The sequence below is a fragment of the Pteropus medius genome, unplaced genomic scaffold (genome assembly GCF_902729225.1).
Source record: "Pteropus medius unplaced genomic scaffold, Ma_sr-lr_union100, whole genome shotgun sequence".
Classification (NCBI taxonomy): domain Eukaryota; kingdom Metazoa; phylum Chordata; class Mammalia; order Chiroptera; family Pteropodidae; genus Pteropus; species Pteropus medius.
In genome coordinates, this window is record NW_024349800.1 from 51,637,338 (window position 1) to 51,658,739 (window position 21,402).

The window sequence follows — 21,402 nt, forward strand, 5'->3', positions numbered from 1 at the left end:
ACAGAAAATTTGAGCAGATAGTAGTTTCCCATATACCTGTCTTCCACCAAGTTTCCCCTATTATCAACATTTTACATTAATATGGTACATTTGTTACAATTATTGAACCAATATTGATATTATTAACAAAAGTCCATGCTTTATTCAGTTTTCCTTAATTACCTAATGTCGTTTATCTGTTCCAGGATCCAGTGTAGTATACCACATTACATTTATTTTCATGACTCTTTAGGCCTCTCTTGGTGTGACAGTTACTCAGACTTTTCTTGTTTTTAATAACTTTGACAATTTTGAGTGGCACTGGTTAATTGTATTGTAGGTTGCTCCCCTGTTGGAATGTGATGTTTTTGTTGTGAGACAAACAACCATGGACTGGGCAGGCAAATTAACCAGACATAGTCATTGCAATATAAATGCACCCAAATGAATAGGTTTCTTGTATACCAAATTTATAAAATTATTGTCGTTTTTACTATAACGATGAAATAGCTAGAGGTAAATGAGGCAAGAGCAGGATTCTGTTAAAAGATCAAAAAGAATAATTGCATAAATGTTCTTGAATAAGAAAAGACAATATTGTACAATGTTAATTTTATTTAAACTGATCCATTAATATAATATTCCAAGTAAAATTTAACAATTATTTTTCTGAAATTAAAAAAATGATTCTTAAATTTAATGAAAAAATAAGCATATGAGACTACTCAGGAAAAATCTGCAAAAAATGTGATAGTGAGTAAATAGGAATTTGCATAATCCAACACTATGGTACTTAGAACTCAAAGACAAAAGTACACAGGAAGATCCACAGAACAAAATAAATCCAGGCTTATATATAAACAATGTATAAGAAAATAGGTATATTTTAGATGTTGGAAAAGGCTGAATTATTTTGTAAATGGTCTTAGAAAAACATTGTTAGTGGTAGAAGAATGGAGAAAACAATTTAGACATATCTATCTTGCCACTCCAAAATAAAAATCTAGATAGATCAAATGTATAAATTAAAAAATATGTAAATCGTATAGGTACTAAAAAAAAATACAAGACAATTTTCTAATATGAGGCCTGGTATGAGACAGGCCTTTCTTATCATGATAGGATACTCAATAGTCATAAAGGAAAGATCGACAAATTTTGGTATAAAAATGAAGTTGGTATAATAAAAGATGCCTTAAAATTGAAAGGCAACAAGCTAGATAAAAAGCATTTACAACACATGTTCCAAGTCTGGGAGACTGAAAGAGAAGAGTGTGAAATAGTCATCAAGGAGATGGGGAGAGCAAATATGTGAGGGAAATGCGGCCTTCTCAGGCGGCACTTAGGGTCCACTTGAGTAGCGGTCAGGAATTTAAAAGCAAGACCAGTTAGCGACTTCATTTATATGGTCGTGACATAAGTAGACAATTGGATTTAGGATTGGGATTTTGTCAGATGTGTAGTATACAGGATCAGAGGAGAGTGAAGTTGAGGATGTATGTAAGAATTATTTGAAATGGTGGACTGTGGTATTTAATTTGGGTAAGGAGAAATATATAGTACTTAGAGGATGTGAGGATAAAAGGAAGAATGAGGGACAGTGAAAATTCGATAATACCAATAGTTTGTAAGTCCTTGTAGAGTTGAAGAATTGTTGGAGTCAGGGAAGTAGAGTGGGCTATTGAGATAGATACTGTTAAAGGAAGAGTGGGAGAGTTGAAATGGGTTAGAGCAGGGGTCCTCAATACCCTGGCTGCTGGACTGGTACCAGTCAGTGGCCTATTAGGAACAGGGCCGTACAGCAGGAGGTGAGCGGCAGACAAGTGAACGAAGCTTCATCTGTATTTGCAGCTGCTCCCCATCATTAGCATCACCACCTCAGCTCCACGTCAGCTCATTTGGCATTAGATTCTCATAGGAGCACCAGTCCCTGGTGCCAAAAGGATTGGGGACTGCTGGATTAGAGAGTACAGTTTTTGGAAATTATAAGGCCTAGGGTGTGACCAGGGAGTAGGTGGCTAAGATAAAATAGAGGATAAGAGTTTTGGAATGCAGTTCAAAGACTTAGAGGCCAGGATATGGGCAAGATCATCTGTATGGATTAGAACATCACCAAGAATCATTAAGGAAATAATGTTGGAGAAGGGAATAGGTGAGCCAGGTGTTAAAGACATCAAGGAATTACTCTGGTTGGTAGAGGACAACAGTGAAGGAAGACAGCCAGTGGTCAAGTCAGATGCATAAACGACAAGCTGTTGTTTTCTTTTCAATTTACGAAAAATGTCAAACATGCAAAGGTCGAAAGTATAGTGAACACTTATTTTCTATTACCCATCTACTTTTTAATTTAATGTTTTTATATTTTTGTGGGAGCTTTAATTCTTTTTGGAATAAGACAGGTTATAAATAAGTATGTTTCCACATTACTTTCCAGAATGATTATCATGCTAATTTATAATTTTATTAGCTAGGTATTAATATAATACTTATTTTTACAGCTGTTATAGTTCCTTGCATTGTTAGCTCATCACTATTTCATGCAAATAAGTTGCCACCTTTTCCCAAACCACACTCTTCACTCTGCTTCTGCATGTACTATTACCTCTGCCTTCACTGTTTTTTCCCCATATTCATTTAATAAATGTTTTGATGTATAAGGCATAAGCTAATTTGAATACAAGCCTGAAATGCATAGATCTGATTGATTCATGGGAACTGATTTGCATGTGACCTTCTCTTTTTTGGCTTGAGGAGAAGTTTGTGCTTAGGTACCTGGGGGCCCAGGAGATCAAAGAGTCTATTTTTAGCCCTGCCCTTTGGAGACCAAGGAAAATAGAGAAAGAAGGTTTTCAGAGAAAAGCTGTAATTTCTCTTTTTTCTTCTGCTTCCAAACTTATGTGTATCTTTGTTCATCCTTCCTTCTTTTCCTGTCTTTTATTCCCAGAGCCAGAAATGTCTGTCCCAGGTTCTTCTACCTTTGTACTCTAGAGCTGTCTTCTTGACTTTCTCTGGCCCCTAACTTTCCTTATGTAACTTCCTTTTCTTCTTCCTTTTGGAAATTAAATCTCTCCCTCTTCCTCTAAAAGTGGTTTTGTTCTCCCATCTAAAAAGCATAAAGCCTTTTTCCTGAGACTTCTTGTCTCTCCTCTCACCCTTTTTTCCCCTTCCCTTAACATCATATTTCTTGAGTCACCTACACTTCATCTCCCATTTATTGCCTAATCTACTTCAGCTAGGCTTTTACAGCCAGTTCACTGTACTGGAGCTGTACTCACAACAGACTGCCAAAACTAATGGCTTAGTCTTGACTTCAGTGACATTTGGCAGTTATGACCATTATCCCCTTGAAATTTTTTCCTTAATTTTATATCCTGATTTATCACCTTTTTCTCAAATTCTGTTCTGATTGTTCTCTTACTTTCTACACATGCTTTCCATGGATAATGTTATTTACTGACATGATTACAACTATTCCCAGTCCCTGATGACTACCAAATCTGGGTCTCTAGCTTCAACGGAATTCTTCCTATGTCTTTGATGTCTCCACCTGGATGTCTTTGTAGGTACATCAGATAGAGTATGCTCAAAATTGAACATGTTGTTGCTCACTCCCCACATCTAATATCCAAATCTTTACTTTCTTAGAGCTCTTGTCTTGGTTAATATTACTGCTCTCCGGTTACCCAAGATAGAGACTCATCTGTGATGCTCTTCTTTCATCTTCCACAGTTAGCTGATCAGAAAATCCTGTCCATTCTACCTCTGAAATGCCTATTCTCTATTGCCCAAGTGCAAATTCTCACTACCTGGATTATGCCACTTACTTCATAACTGGTGTCCCTGTCTCAAGACACTCAAATCCAGTTCCACTCTTATACTGTTTGTCAGAATGCTCTTCCTCTGCCTTTAAAAGACCAGGTTCTTCTCTTTCTCATATATGCTTTCCCTGGATAATGCCATTCATTGACATGATGACAGCTCTTTCCAGTCCTTGGTAACTACCACATCTGGATCTCTAGCTGGAACATATATTGTGTTCTAAATACTGGCTTTTCATAACTTGCACAATGAAGGTCAAAATCAATAGCATGACATACTTTGTTCCTTAAATTGTGTGATCTTGGCAAGTTACTTTATTGTGTTGGTGTCTCTTTATTTCTAAAATGAAGGAGATGGCATTCAGTATAATATTTTAACTTTTTTAAAAAATCATCATAAAATATTATAGAAAAAAAATATAGAGCAGCCTCAATATGTAAAACACAAAAACAGCTACTTTTATTGAAGTTACTATTCTCTCCTAATCCTCCATTCTCCTACCTAACCCACCTCTGTGTATCTCCTTGAAATGTCTAGAACTCCAACAAGCACAATTTGGAACTACTGGGTTTCTGAAGTCACTTTTAGCACTTATGATTGAGTGCCTTGAAATCACATCACTCTCAAATCACACTTTCTTTGAATAGGAAAGTCTCTGGTATTAAACTGGCTATTGTAGTTTCCTTCTTTTAACCTTTTGTTAGGTTCAGATACTTTTTCTTTGTAACATGCCTATCTATATACCTATACAATGTCTTTCACTCCGAGGACACCTAGAATCCACTTACTTTGCCACTGACCTCATATTAGATATTTCTTACACAAATATTACCTTCTTTGTGATATGTACCATACTTTGATTTGCCTCCCATTTGTATTCTATCTTCTGGGTTTTTATAGCATTCTTCAGATCCTTTTATTACAGCGACTATTCAAACTTATGTTTGATAAGTAAATAACTGGATAAATGAAAGAATAGATGGGGAACAGGTATGGAGAATATATGTACTTTGTAAATTTTGTCTTACTTTAGAAACTGTAAAGAAGTAGGTAACTTTATGGCAGTCATTCTCTCATAGAACTGACCTTACTCTCCTTGGGAATCAGATGAAGAAGGAACATTTTTCTCAACTAATCAGCAAGTTTGGAGAGTTGGCTCTGTGTATATAGGACATGGAGTAGAGGAGGAACTGGATAAAGTTATTTAAAATATTCCTTCAGGAACTCGATTGTCTTGTTTTTGAGTATCGAATCTTCAGTCAAATTTATTTAAACTAACTAACATTTAACCAGTGTGATTTGAATTATAATTGAAAAAACCTAAGTCTTCTTTTCCATCCTACTATAAAGCCTTCAGAATTCAATGGGAAATAAACTTTTATCTCTAAAAGTATACTTCAAAGAAAAAAAAGTTACAAAAGGGCTGTTTTGCAAAGGACAGTTTGGTCTAAAATCCATGGCTCTGATGCCTGCAGGGTTTCAAGGAAGAAGTTTGAAGTGAACTCTGCTTTCTTACCAGTTTCTTTTCTAAATATTCAATTCAACATTGCCTCTCTCCATACTTCCCTTGCTTTGTTTCTTTCTCCTCCTCCTCTTCTTCCTCCTCCTCCTCTTCCCTTCTTCCTTCTTCCTTCTTCTTCATATCCCAGTTATGTTATTCACTTACCCAATTCATTTGTTCAGCATTTATTGAGCATTTTCTGTGGGAGACCTGGTTTAGGCACTAGGCATACAGAATTAAATAAAAATTATCTCTGCCTAAACAGGTAATATAGGCAAACATGTGAAACATGCAAAATTGAAATACAGTATGATAAATGAAGTTATTGTGGGATGAATAAGTGTTATGGATATACCCACAAGGTAGATGACTATCTGAGTGGACAGAAGCCTTTCAAAGAAGAGGTGACATTTGAGTTGGGAGTTGAAGAATACTAGAAAGTGGTAACTGTGACAAAGGGAACAGCTCTTTACAAAGGAATAGAGGAATGAAAAAAGCATCGTTGTTTCAAGAAAAGGTAGGTGCACTTCAGACATCTGAATCAAGGGGAACTGTCCAGACAGAATGTTGGAAAGTAGATTGGGGTGAGATTCTGAAGGGTGCCATATTTCATACTAAAGTTTGGGCTTTAACTTGTAATCAGTTGAATAATTTAAGCAGGAGAAGGGTGTTAATGGATGTTTTGGAAAAAACTAGTATTTCCGTGGAAGGGTCTGTTAACTAAAAACTAAAAGGCTCAAATAAGAGACAAGCATTTATTTGAGATCAAAGAATAGCTATTTGGGAAGCATTGATTTAGACAGAATCACAAATAATGTCCTGATTAGGAAACAAAAGAAAAAGGTATTTATAAGAAAGGAAAGGGGAACAATTCTATTTCTAGAAGAAAGGCATTTCTTTTGGTGCAGATAAGCTAACTGTAGTGATGCTAATTCCAAACACCGTTTTTAATTTTCAGTCCGATCTTCATTAGTCCAGTAGTCATAATATCTACTTCCTTATTATCTTTTTAAAAATTAAAAAAAATTTCAATTGCAGTTAACATACAATATTATATTAGTTTCAGGTGTACAACATAGTGATTAGACATTTATATAACTTACAAAATGATCACCCTGATAAGCCTAGTACCCATCTGACACCAAACACAGTAATTATGTTATTGATTAGATTTGCAAGCAGTTGTTTGTGGCATAATGTTGCTTTAGGCCTAATCCAAAGGTTATTTTGTTCTGTTTTAATACTCCATAGGTTTGAGGCATAAGACATACAAGGCAGTTCCTCTGGGATGGTAGCTCTGGCTCCATTTTACAGTGGCTCTGTTTGTATTATTTTTTATAGGTCTCAAAGCAGAAAGACCATTTTAGAAGCTTTATGCCCTAATTCACATAAAGACCTTCTGAGTCACAGTCTCCTAGTGATAGGCCTCAGAATCTATAGAATTAGTAAATATTCTAGGTTGTATCCTCAGGGAAGTTAGGAAACTTTTAAAAATAGAGCATTAGTTATAAGAGATGTAGCTTCTAGGACCAGTTTTGCTACTGACTAGTTGCTTGAGCTTGTACAAATATCTTAGTTTTTACAAATTGAAAATTTAGGGTTTTGGACTAATTACTGTAATTCTTTCTTTCTGTAATTCTGTGCTAACCAAACAAAAAATCCAGCCTTGAGTTACTTTTTATTACAACGGCTACATTTTTTTTTTTCCTGAGTCTTGCTGACCCTTTGTAGAAGAAGAGTTTCCTACTCTTGTTCAAGCATTTCTATTTAGTATGAATTTTTCCCACATTCTCCAAATTGCATTTGGATTATATTAAATCAAAGCAGTCTTCTTTGCCTTATGCTTGCTTTGTACCATGCATATTTTCTTGGTTTCTAAAAAGAAAATGTAGTTCTCCATTAATTTATAATAAACAGGAAAATCTCCACAAAAATATTCTAAAACCAAAAGTAATTAACACAGTGATTAAATTATACAACTGCAAACTGACAGGATTGCCCATCATTACATGTTACCCTCCCAAGGAGTAGAGAGGTATTTGTTGGATGCTGAAACAGGCATCAGGCATTTAACTGGAAAGATGTTGCTTACCCTTTCTTCCTCTCAAAGGGTTATACCAAGAGGTAAGAAATAACCAACACTCCCTGATTTATGTGTATGATTGATGTAGGCTTATGTATTGTAGGGCGTCTCTGGCCTGTTTTTCTTTGCCCCTATAAACAGTAGCAACATTAACTTGACCTGCTGCTTGCAGGAACCTGTGACCTACTTATCATTAATTATTATCCCCATTTAAGAAAAGAAGAGACAGCTAAAGCCCATGGGTAGTTCATGGGCTTTAAAATTAGACAGATTTAGGATTATGTCCTGGCTCATGACTTTCTGAATTTAGGCAACTAGTTTAACTTTTCGGTTTCTTCATCTGTGAAATGAGTACAATATCATCTGCCTGGCAGGGATATTGTAAGGATAATTAGCATTGTCAGAGGTATCTAGCGGTATCTGGTACCTGGTAGACTAGTCTACAGGCTCCTCTGTGAAGCTCCTTGTGTTTAAAACCTAGAACTTATTAAATTCTCAGTATTGAGCATGACACATAGTAACTAAGCATTTAATAAATAGTAACTGTTATAATTAAAGTAAAACAATTGATTTTTTTTAAAAAGTAAAATATGTATGTTGTATTTTTCAGATTTTCAATTATTTCTCTGCAAGTACTCTGCAAGTAGATAAGTAGAATTGTTTTGAAGGTGAGGTAATTATTCTACAACAGGGCAGAAACAGTTGATGTAAACATAACATACATGAAATGGTATGCTTTAAAAGCTTATTGGTTCCAACAAATTATGGTACTTTATTCAGATAGTACTACTGTTAATCAAATGTTACATGTATACATACATTCATGTATCCATGTTATGACATGGTACCTGCATGCATGGGTGGCTAAGTCCCATGTATTAGGTGAAGAAGGTTCTGTAATACCTACCAATACCTTCAGCTTCTCTGAAGAGATTTGCCCTCCCTGCCCGTTATATTATTTGATTCATTCTTTGGTTTTATCTCAGGATTATATCTGTGATTATTAAGCATCTATTATGTAGCTTCCTGTTGTATTTACAGAATACGTGGTGACTAGCCAAAGGTCCTAGATAGATGATCTGTTAGTTTTAGACTTAGATCTAACTAAGGCTTTGTGGCTGGGATCCTATATCTTATTTGTCATTTTCTCCAAGCTATCTTTGGTAAGTTACATACTTTTATGCAGTTATAAAATGTATTGTGTAGGATTTTCTCCCACATTAAAAAATTCTCTGTTACAGAGACCGATTAAAATGGGGCCCCTTCCTACTGCATATCTTTAAGTAAATAGTTTCTTTGCAGACATATAGCTGCAGGCATAATGTTGGTTTAACATTAATTTAAAATGGGGAAGTAAAAATATTATGCTTGTTTGTAGAATTTCTGTATTTGAGGAAGTTGTAGTCATAACTTGATTTATGAGACTTCATGTTCACTGTTTTTTGTGTGAGTTGTTTTTTTTTTGTTTGTTTGTTTTTGTTTTATTTTAACTAGCAACACCATAATTCACCCAGTCTTACAAACTATAATTCTGGGAGTCATCTCTTTAATTCTTTTTACTCCATAATCTTTCATATCTAAACAGTCTCTGAGTTCTACCTGTTGTAAACCGTTCAGTATTTCTCTAGTTCATCCCATCTTCTCTTTCTGCTGCCACTGTTCTAGATCAGGTGCCGGATATTATTGCTATCTCCTCCCTTACTGATCTTCCTGCTTCAGGCTTGCCCTTTTCTTCACAATTGTCTTAAGTGAAATCTGACTTTGTCCCTCGTCTTAAAACCTTTTAAAACTCCTTGTCAGCTACAGGTTCAAATCCAAGGTTCTTAACATTACAGTTATAACTAATTCTTACCCTTTAAAACTCAACACAATACTTCTCAAGGAGTTCTTGACCACCCTACCATGGTTTATATTACCTTTTGAGAATGGAATGAAGAAACCTACTTGTGCACTGGGGAAATTTCCTTCTACCTAAGAAGAGTATAGTGACTGACAGGTGAAGTCTAAATGTGGTAACAGATTTAAAGTTCCTGTGCAGTAAAGCTTACCAACATCTAAAGAAAGAATGTGCACTTTGAGAGGAGGGTGAAATATAGTGGTAACATACAAAAAGCTGGGAGTCAGAAGGGTAAAATTGGCACTGGCATTCAAAGCATTATTGGAGGTTTGCCCATCCCTATTCCCAGTTCTTGCTTATTTCTGTTGTGTAGATAAATGGATCAGACCGTCGAAGCTGGATACCACCAAGCATTCATTCATTCATTCATTTATTAATTATTATTGTGACATTGGTTAACGAAATCCAGTAAGTTTCAGGTGTACAATTCAACAGGCATATATATAGACAACAATGCAATATTGTTTACCACCCATAGTTAGATTTCTTTCTGTCACCACATATTTGACCCCTTTCACCCCATCTATCTCCCCGCTTCTTCCTCCCCCCCACCCTCTGGTAACTACCAGTCTGTTGTCCATGTCCATGAGTCTCTGTTTATTTGTCCTGTTCATTTGTTGCTTTTAGATTTATGTCCCACATATAAGTGATACTCATGTGGTTTTCAACTTTCTCTGTCTGGCTTATTTCGCTTAGTGTGATTATCTCAAGGTCCATCCATGTTGTCACAAATGGCAGTATTTCATCTCTTCTTATGGCCGAGTAATATTCCATCGTATATATGTACCACCACTAAACATCCTATTCATAATTAAGTTCCCATTGCTCACTGCACAAAATTTAATAGATGATAGTTTGCTTTTGTAGAAAGAAAAGCTGCTGTTTCTTCTCTTGGCTGTTAAATTTCTCACTGTAAATTAATAAATTGGGGTTATGTATCTGTTTTTTGTCTGTGTGACTCACTTTTGGTGGTTATATTGATGCAGTCATATTTCTCCTTAGACACACTGAATTTGCTAAGATATAGTACTTTGTAAACACTAGACAGCTAATCAGCCAGCTCCTCTGGTGATACCATCCACCATGATGTGCAACTCTTTATGCCTTCTTTGTTCAAATGGCTTGTGCAGACATTTTCCCTTAGGCTTCTAAAAATATTAATATTTAAATGATTTGGGTAAATAGATGAACTACGGAGTGGTCTTTTAATATATTGGTGTTTTCATGCAATGTTATAATTCATGGTTTTAATTACTAGGCACATTACTATAAATTTGCTGGGCCTTCACTCTCCCTAACTGGTACTACCCTCGGGATTCAAGGAACAAACTTTGAATTCTGAATTTATTCATAGTAAAGTAATGAATTTAGGGTTCAGAATTATATTGTACTCTTCCCACCTGGACACCCAGAAAGCCATTGATCAGAAACCCACTGTGTATCAGGCAGTATACTGGATTATATTTAATACTTTTTAAAAAATGCTCCTACAAAGTATTTTTACAGATGAGGAATATGAGATTCAAAAAGGTTAAATATCTTCCATGGTTACAGCTAGGAAAATAGTGGAGATGGGATTTAAACTCAGAGCTGTTAAACTTCCAAATTTCCTTCTATTCAAGTATAGAGCACTTGCCCAGCACAATTAATTATGTTAAAACAAATATATGTTTTAATAATTACTGTTAGACCATTTTTATGAACCTGTAGAACTTGATTAAATAGCTGTGCTACATTTATTTTGGATATATTTCTTGTTTGGGAATTTTTTTTAAAGAAAAATATTTTGGATTTTATTGTTATTGTACATTTGATTAATACAGTTAATATCTCTGAAATAAATTTTTGCCTAGTTATAACAACTTTCCTCTTTCCCAAACTAATTTCTCCCAAATTGGTTCAGTCACGTGTTTCTTTTTTCAGTTATTTGCTATTAAATATGTTACTGTTTCTCTTTTGCATAGTTCCGTTTTAAAGGCAGAACCATTACCCAACAAAATCTCCTACCCTTCCCCAGATGTAAATTCTGCCTGTTCAGCAGCAGCAGAAGCTCTGCATTGTTTTCTGTTGGAAGTGTGAGCTGAAGGGGACAGACATTCCCACTGCTTAGCCGGTGCACTAAGCTGTGATCTGCCCTTGTTGTATTATTAATGGCACAATGTTTTTATGTTGCAGATGGCTGAGAGCTAGCAAGGAAAATTCAGGACCATGATGGCTCAGTTTCCCACAGCTATGAATGGTAAGCAGCTTTGTGCTTATAGCAAGATAAAGAGGTTGTGGAATTTTTTTGGTAGAGGTTATAAAATATTCTTTTAGGTATTTTTCCTCAAGCTTATAAATGCAAAACTTAGAATATTTGTGTTGAAAATGTTTGGGTAGTTTGCTTCCCAAATATTTTGCTTCTGTTAGGATATTATGCAGTAAATCTTGCAACTCAGTATAAGTATATTCTGCAGTCTCATCTGGAATGTGTGCTTGCATTTGAGCAGTTAAGAATAACCTAAAGTTGTATTGTGTTTAATGTATAAAACTGGAGGACAAAAAGCAGGGTGCTATAAGGTGAAGACTATTAAAGGTGTTTTTGACAGCATGAGATGATTATGATTAAGCCAATAAAGATTCATTTAGTAATATACATAAAAAATGTTTGTTTTCCTTTTATAAAGGATTATGTATGTCAACACACAATTGTTTAATAGGAAGCATTTTAAAAGAAAGTGTTTAAAGTAATTTCAGTAATAAAGTTTTTAAAACTTTTTTTCTGATTGTAGTTTTAATTCATTTCTCAAGTACAAGTTAACCACCCTTAATACTTAGTTACTGCGTGTCATTTAGAATTAATTGAGAAAACGCATTATATTTTTAAGTCACTAAAAAAACTAGATGCCGAGTTCTTAATTTCGAGGCAAATTTCATTAACTAATTATAAAGGTAAGTAAATAGAGTGTCCGTCAATGATTCTTTAACATTTAAATTGAAAACAGTAATATTAAAGAACATTAGGGGAAAAAAGAGGGAAGCATCGCCAATGTTTCTACCACTTTCACAAAGCAATTCTGTTTTCATGTTACCATCTAGCAGCTGATTAATTATATCTTGTTTTAAATATGTTCTCAGTCATAAGGCCAATCACTACATTGAAAATAAATGTTGAAAATATATGTTGTCTAAAGTTTTAAGACTCAGGATTAACTTTGTAAGATTTAGAAAAGTTGCAGCAATGACTTGCATAAAAAAAAATCTAATATGTGATAGGATTCTGTCATTTAAAGATGGACTTGAGATAAGTTTTTGTTTGTTTTTTTTTGTTTTGTTTTTCATTTTTCACCTTTTCAGAACTCTTATTTATGGAATAATGGGATCATTGCTCCTATTGTAGAAATGGTGTGGGATTATAAAGATTGTTTGATGCTATGGACATTTTTGTTAATTAAATAATTTTTTCCACAATAAGTGATAAACATAAGTCTAGAATCAGGATAGTAATTACAGTAGTAATGTGCTCTACCCAAATTTGAGTATTTTTGTGCCCCATACAAAGGAGTTTGCATTAAGTGCATAGTTTAGTTATAAACTTCAACCAACGTGTTAAGCAGGTTTATAAACAAAATGAACAAAAGAAAGGTGTACAGTAGATCCTCAAATAATGTCTTTTCATTCAGCATTACAGCCTTGATGAGAAAAAAAATTGATTCCTGTCTTGGGCCACTGTGTGGAGTTTTCATGTTCTCCTCATGTCTGCATGGGTTTCCTCTAGGCATTCCGGTTTCTTCCCATATCCCAGAGATGTATGCATAAGGTGAATTGGTGTGTCTGAATTGTCCCACTGTGTATATGAGTGGCCGCTGTGATGGAAGGGTGTCTTGTTCAGAGTGGATCCCACCTTGTGCCCTGGGCTGCCAAATGGGCTCCAGCCACTTGCGAGCCTGAACTGGAATAAGGGGTTGGAAAAGAATTCTCTTACTTGTTTTTATTCATATTTCTTAAATGTATGTATGCTCACATTTATTTATTTCAATATTTAATATTAGAAGCGTTTTGCATCTTTATTTAGAAGTTTGGTGATGCTTTTGTGACCAGAAATATGGCAGAGGAATTTAACTCTTGTTTATATTAATTAGCCTATGGTAACACAGGTTTCGTTACACAGTTTCACTTAAAGTCAATTTCCAAGAACCTATGGATTTGTTCATTGAGAACTTAGAGTACGTGCCCAGTCTTCAGTTTGTTTCTTCCATTTCCTAAACATTTATGTGTCACTTTGTAGCTCATTGCATTATATATAAAAGACTAAAATTCAGACAAATGAAATGTTCAATAACCAAAAAACAATTACTCGAATAATTGTCCAAAATGCTGAACAGTTAATTTAGGAGTAGTATATAGGAATAGAGGTGGAGGTAGAAATTTTTTTAGAACTACTGAAGAGTTGATAGATAGCAAATGTAGACTGCGGTAACCTACTACTTAGTTTATAAAATAACTAAAGATTGAGATAATCTTGTATATATCTAATTTAAGCTCAATTCAGGGTTTAAGACTTCATTGAAAGAAACATCCATGTATAGTACAGAACTTTCAAAAGCAGTGCTTACTCCTCTGGTAAATCCTCAGTTATAGATTATGTTAACTTTTTAAATATCCAGTACTATTGGAATTTATCTCTAAGTGCTGGAGACCAAGCTGTTTGTCCAAATGCTTCTGACATGTTCCTCAAATTTTGCCATGTCTATTTCATCATCCCAAGACTAACTATACAATTTTTAGACTTCTTTGGTTCCTACAGAGCTGCAGTGTCTAGTATTGTAGCCACTAACTACATGTGGCTATTTCAATTTCAACTTAAATCAATAAAAATTAAATTAAAAATTCAGTTCTTCAGTCACACAGCACATTTCAAGTGCTCAAAGCCACACGTGGCTAGCGGCTATTGTATTGGACAATGCAGATACAGAACTTTACATCTTTCAAAAAGTTCTTGGGACAGATATTTTTTTCTTAGTCTCTTTGATGCTTCATTTCCCATCTCCTTAACAGAACCAAAAAAGATCAGTGCATCATATTTTTACCACTTGTGATTCCACTTCTGGTGTCTTATGCACCAGTAGAATCATCCTTGCCAAAGCCTTTTTTAATTATTGCAGGTTTGCTTTCTGCTTTTTAAAAATTTTATAAAATTACAAATATATAGAGTATGGTATATGAGCCATCAGGTGATAGGCAACACGCTACTTCAGATACATGTTGCTAGGAGTTGATATTGTGTAATGTAGCTTGTCTCAGCCTCACAATTGTGGAAGTTCTGAAGACTGATTAAATGAGCGAGACGTTCTGAAGCCCACAGCAGCGGCTGTATCCAGAATGTGGAAAGGGGAAGGAGGAGGGAGGGAACAGGAACAGCTACTGGTGTTAGGAGGGGAAAAAGCCATTTCATTTTTAGAGCTTTATTACCTTTTTAGAATTTTAGAGCTGATTACACTTTTCAACTGTGTAATTAATAAATTTTTGTTAAACATTAGACCTGTAGAATCAGATGTAGTGCTGTGTTTACAACAACTCAAACATTTATATTCAAGTTCCCACATTGAGGTTTTAGTTCTGTCCAGAACATTATTCCAATTGTGTTTTAGAGATTTAAGTTAGTACTGGTTCAACACATAGTATTTGACTCATATATTATTTGACTATTATTTTGAACAGGAAAATATATTAATGAAGACTATATCTGATATCATTTAATTTTTATAGCATACGACTGGGATATAACATATCTGAATCATTTACATTCATAACTATGTATTAGAATACTGCTGTGCTGCTACCCAGCTGTGTGGCTTACCCTTGTGGAACTCATTTCTTTATGTGCATATGTGCGTGTGTGAGTATACTAGACGTATGTATACATGTACGTATGTGTATATGTCTATATGTGTAAAACAGGGATGGCGCTACTTACTGAAGGGGTCTAGCATATAGTGGATGTTCTGTAAATGTGTATTTTTCCTTCTGCATAGACCATAGAACATGTTTGACAGATCCAATAGGCGAGGAGATGAGAATAAGCAACAGAAATCTCTATGAAACGACCACATTTTCAATTTAGTGATGAGTTGGAGGAAGTGGATAGAATTTTAATACATTTCTAAAGTGATCAGACAATGTAAAAAGTTGTTAGCTTTTTAAGGAAATATCAAACATCAACCCCCAAAACTTATGTTCTCCTGCCTTTGTATTAGGCTTACAAGTAAATACAGACTATGATTGGGAGATGTTTTACTTGAAGTTCAAAATAATAAACTTATCTCTTTGAAAGGTTCTGTTAGTATATATTCTGAATAAGAAAGCCAGAATTAGATCAATTATTTTAAAATTGGCTTTGAATTACATATATTTCACAGTTTTCTTATTTCAATGTAATTTTTCCTTTAAATTCCTAGTGAATTAATGCCTTGTGTTTTAATATGGTGATTTTTTTAAGTGTCCAGGTTTGAAAAATATTTGAAGACTACTTAAAAATTATTCCTTGTCATGATGCTTTAGAACATTTTAGTTCTGTAAGTGACATTAATCATAATATTTAATCATAATTGTTATGTGTGAGTCTCTTGGCTAGTGGAGCCCATTAAATATTAGAAAATCTGTGTGATTCTTTAAGAGGTTCATTGTATTCATTCTCGCACACATTGGTGCCCTGTGTTTGTTGATGAATGTATATGAAGGTGTCTAGGTCGCTGGTTGGAGATATGAGGAACTAAGCAGTAAACATTATCAGATAGGTTGAGCTAGCCACTATGAGGACAGGTAACCAAGGAAAAGTGAGGAGATACAAGATATAAGAAAGAGTTAAAATGTGATAAGAGTTGAGCAGGTCCTTCTGATGCAGCAGAATTCTTTGTAGTCTTAGAATAGCAATCTCTCACCGCCTGGGGATACACAGTGATGTGTGCTAGAGCAGCTCAAGCCTTCCTAACCAGACTGTCCAGGCTTAAAATAGCCTTGGTTTCTGACTAAAAAACCTGACTTTCAGTATTCTCTGGCAAGAGTACCTTTATCAGAAGGAAAGAGCCTGCGAAGGATTTTAATGCTCTTTTCTTAATTATATTGTTCCTCTGGATTGGATTGAGGAAGAAAACTAATTTGAGCACCCTCTGTGTGGCAGGCATGTGTTAGATGCTTTATATTTTTATTTTTAAGTTGTGTTAAAAGGTATAATTCACCCTTTTTAAGTATGCAGTTCGATGACTTTTGACAAATGTATACAGTCATGTAAATCAGAATATAGAACATTTCCATCACCTAAGAAGTTTCCTTGTGCCCTTTTACCCCACCCTTAGCAACTGGCAACTACTACTCAGACTTCCATACCTATAGTTTTGCCTTTTCCAGAATGTCATACAAATGATGTACACAATAGGTAGCCTTTTGTGTCTTTGGGGCTTCTTTCACTTAACAAAATACTTTTGTGATTCATCCATGTTGCTGCACATATCCTTCTCTTTTATCGCTGAGTAGTACTCCAGTATATAAATATGTGCCACAATTTGTTTATCCATTCATCTGCAGAAGACATTATGGTTATTTCCAGGTTTGGAACTTTCCAGACATAATGTCTAAACTGCTGTAACCATCAGAAGACTAATTTTATCTGGAAATAGATCTTCATTTCTCTTGGGTAAAGATCCAAGAGTTTATTGCTGGGTTGTATGGTAAATGTATGTTTAACTTCATAAGAAGTTACCAGAGTGTTTTCCAGATTTTCTCATTTTGCTTTCCTATCAGCAATGCATGAGAATTTCAGTTGCTCATCATCTTTGCCTGCAGCTTTTTAAAAATTTCAGAATTCTGATAGGCATATAGTGATCTTATTGTGGTTTCAGCATGCATTCCCTGATGATCAATGATATTGAACATCTTGTCACATAGTTATTTACCATCCATATATCTTCGATGTGTCTTTTCAAATCTTGCCCATTTGGGGGCGGGGCGGACTGTCTTCTTATTGAATTGAATAGTTATTTATATCTGTTGGACGTATGTCCTTTATTAAATATGTTTTGCAGATATTTTCTCTCATTCAGTAGCTTGTCTTTTCATTTTCTTAACAGTGTCTTTAAGAGATCAGAAGTTTTAGATTTCAATGAAGTCCAATTTATCAAGAAATTTGAATGGTTTGTACTGATTATGTCCTAAACAGTCATTGGCTAATCCAAAGTTAAAGATCATCTTTGCTTTTCTTCAAGACATTTCTCAGTTTAGCTCTTATATTTAGTTCTATGATACATTCAGAGTTAATTTTTGTGTATGGTACAAGATTGAGTTCTTTTTTTTTCCATATGTATGTCCAGTTCTTTCAGCAGTATTTGTTGAAAAGACCATTCTTTCCACACAGAATTATCTTGACATCTTTGTTAAAATCAACTGACAGTGTATTTGTGGGTCTGTTTTTCTTTTTAATTATTGTCAAAGCATATAGTTTAAGATTCTTAATTAAGCCTGCATGGGTCTAATCCTGCCTTTAACATTTATCAACTCTGTAACCTTGGGCAAATTATTAATTTCTCTATGTCTCTGTTTCCTCCTCTGAAGAAAAGTGATAGTAATAATAGTTACTTCATAGAATTCTTGTGAGACTTAGAAACAGAATGGAAATAATGTATGTAAAGCTCTCAGAAAAGTACCTGACACATGCTAAGCTTTTTAAATGTTATCTATTATAATTTTGCCAATCTAATAGGTGAAAAATGATATTTAGTGTTATTTTAGTGTAGCTATATTACTAATTACACGTAATCTTTATACCAAAAAACAAGTGAGGGCTAGCATGTCAGTCTGGAATAACTAGGGGCCACAGACAAAGAGGAATTTATACTTTCTCTCAAGCTGTTTCCTGTGGACATCAACTGCGTGCTCACTGGAAAGACTGGGGGCTATGCAGGAGAACAGGAAGAGACCCCACCTCCGTGTTGCAGACAGCTGTAGGAGGACAGGCACAAAATAGCATGCATTTCTTTGAATCCATTTTTCCTGTTAAGCAAAAGCCTTAAGCCACTGGGGGTCACTGGGAAGGGAGTCAGCAAAGACATACTGTTGGGGTAAGCGTAGAAGAAAAACCTCTACTACAGAGGGAAGGGAAGGAAACCTTCTTAGGCCTAAGATTCTATACTAATGCCAAGCATAAATATTGCTCCTGCTACTGCTAGGGCAGAAGTAGGACAGTCCTTCCCAAGGCCAACTACAGACACAAGAAGGATTTTGGATGCCACAGGGTGGAGGGGCAGGAACACAGAGAAATCCGCACCCCTGGGGCCCAGGTGCACAAGGCCTGCCCAAGGCTGAGTGTGGATCAGGATCAAACAGTAGTCAGGGCATCTGGTGGGTGCTGGTGCTTGAGGCGGAGGTGGGGGGGGTTGGAGGCGTGGCAGACTCAGTAGTCAGTTAAATTTCAGGTACTTCTAGCAGTTTAGGAGAACTGCAGCAGTGCCTTTTTCCTTGGGGAAGAAGGCTCTAGGAAGCAGTTCTGAAAAAGAAAATGTTGTTTTAATGCCTCTCTCACTCTTTTACCTCTCGGGTGTCTAAGGTGTTCTCTCCTCAGATGCCTGGTTGTTGCTTTCCACCACCACAAAATCTAGGTGTCTCATTTGGCTATAACGTCACTGTGATCCAGAAGGGTTAGACACAAGAAGGACAAGGACATTTTTCTATACATAAGCAGCATTAACTTTTAATCCTCTAGGTCCCTTTTTATCTGAGCTTCCTGGAGCTGGAGGATGTACCAACCAGGCCTACCTGCAGTTGCTGTTCAAAGAAAGAAAGATTTGTCCTGTTCAGCAATGGTCAGGGTAGAATCCTGAATTTTCATAATAGGTCTATATATCCCCTATTACCCGCCACTCTTTTAGCCCTCATCATTAGCCAGGAAACAGCTAAGAAGTGATGATGATCCCTTTCTGGGGACAGCTCATTCAGTGGCTAAACTGTCTCACTGTAAGGAGTATGGACCAGGAAGAGGTGATGGAAGTAGAGTCTGACATCAGTGCATTGTTGAGCAGCTTTTGTGGTAAATGATACATCAAAGTCATATTGCAAATGGTCCAGAAAGCTGAAACCGTGACACAAATTAGTTTCAAGGGCCACAATAGGTGGACATCACGGTTGATTGGTAACCTGAAAAAGTATCAATAGTTTGAGGCGCCAGCAGTAGCCAGAGTGAGGGGTCAAAGGTACTATGTAGTCAATCTGCCAAGAGCCAAAGGGGGTGATGCCCTGTGCGGTGAGACCTCTGCAGCTTTCCCCCCGCACACACACCCATGCACACCCACACCCATGCACACCCACACCCAAACAGGAATCACAGGTCCAGCATGCAGTTGTGTCTTCTGCATCGCAAACATGGAGTGGGACTTAATCAGCAACTTGATTTCAGTCTAAATCAGAGAATAGGCCCTTACCATGAGTGGCTACATTAGTGACCTAGACCATTCAATTAACAATTAAAATTTGTTTTTGGTTTGCAGCCCTAAAGAGGGTGTCTTTAATCTGTCAGTTGTTATTTTCCAAGTGGCAGACTAAACAGCTGGGCCATTGGCAGCAGCCCCAAAATCCATTCTGCCTACTGAACAGATTGACCATGTCTCCTTTCAGTTCTGCATAGCTCTGAGGCTGAACAGGCATGGCAGCCTAATGGACTCCGTGAGCATCAGCTTCCCTGAACCATTACTGAACCAGGCCCAGGGATTTCAGGGAGCCTCACTAATTCAGTAGTTTTGCTTCAGACAGTGGAGTAGAAATAAAGTTTCTCCTCGGAAAGCTAGCTGCCATGCCACTCTTTAGTGTAAAGCCAGGATATCTTTGGATCCAGGCTATCTGTGTTCTTGAATATACCATTTCTATTTGACAAGCAAGGCTTTTAGGGTCCTTCTCACTTGGTTAATTGTGAAATTCCAGTTGGCTTACTCCAGAAATGGGACTATCAGGCTGAAGAATCATTAGCTGTCCATGGGTCAAACATTTAAACTGCAAGTGGCATCTCCAGGTGGAGGCCGCTTCCCTTTGCCAAAGACTCCAATTGGCAGAATCCTCAGTCACAAAGATTTGTGTCGTCGCCAGTACCCAGAGTCCAATTTTGTTGAGGTTTACCAGCTAATTTTGTTGGGATTTACTAGTCTGGCTGGTGGAGGTTTTTAGTTTAGCTAGTAGTAGTATACCAGTGTTAATTTGTTTTGACAAATGTACTATGTTTATGTAAACTGTTAACGGAGTGGGTATATAAGAACTCCCTACGATCTTTTGCAACTTTTTGTGTAGTTCTAAAATTAGTCCAAATTAAGAAGGTTATTTTAAAAAGTACTAGATAGCTCTCCATAACTTCCAAAGCGAAGGTCAGACTGTTGAGGACCCTTTATAATTAATCTCTCCTACCTGTTTCTTACCATCTTGTCACACTCACCTGGTGCTTTAGCTGTTAGTCTACTTAGTGTACTTCCTTGACTTCTCATGCTATGCCTTTTTTATGTGAAATCCCCTTATCCCATCTCTTCACGTGACAATTTAAGCCAAGCTTCAGGGCTCTGCCTCAGTCTTACCTTTCCTAGTATCTCATCCTTGTTGCTTCTTACTCAGTGTTAGCACAGCTTTGTGTATATTTCTGCTTAGGGTGCTTCCTAGTTTAACACTGTAAATGCTGGTAGTTGTTTTCTAGAGTAAGAGTTCCTCAAAGATGGGAATAATATTTTATTCATTTTTTTAATTATCTTGTTGCCCATTTCTAGCAAGTGGTATACAGTAATTGTTCAATAGATGTTAATTGGATGAATGAAAAGCCTTAGGCTTTATATGGTTATGATAGAGCTTCACTGTTTGTGTCACTCAGGTATTGAAAAATGTCATTAAATGGACTCTTGTGATTCATATTTACATTTTATAATTGTATATTTTAAGCGTTCTCATATATAGAGTATAATTTGTCTTCCATTTATGTTTTAGGAGGGCCAAATATGTGGGCTATTACCTCTGAAGAACGGACTAAGCATGACAAGCAGTTTGATAACCTCAAACCATCAGGAGGTTACATAACAGGTTTGTGTTTATATTTTATTTATGAATTATGCTCCTTTCCATGTAATA

General features: G+C 36.0%; 1 protein-coding gene across 7 annotated transcripts in view; it reads left to right on the forward strand.

The window, feature by feature from the left end:
- The window catches only part of ITSN2 (intersectin 2), a 109,888-nt gene that overhangs the window by 13,961 nt on the left and 74,525 nt on the right, over positions 1 to 21,402 (forward strand). For all 7 annotated transcript variants that reach the window (XM_039887691.1, XM_039887690.1, XM_039887693.1 and 4 more), the window contains 2 exons: positions 11,455 to 11,518; positions 21,262 to 21,354. In XM_039887691.1, coding sequence (XP_039743625.1) covers positions 11,488 to 11,518; positions 21,262 to 21,354 — 124 coding nt within the window. In that variant the 5' untranslated portion in view covers positions 11,455 to 11,487. Of the gene's footprint in view, positions 1 to 11,454; positions 11,519 to 21,261; positions 21,355 to 21,402 lie in introns of those variants that run through there.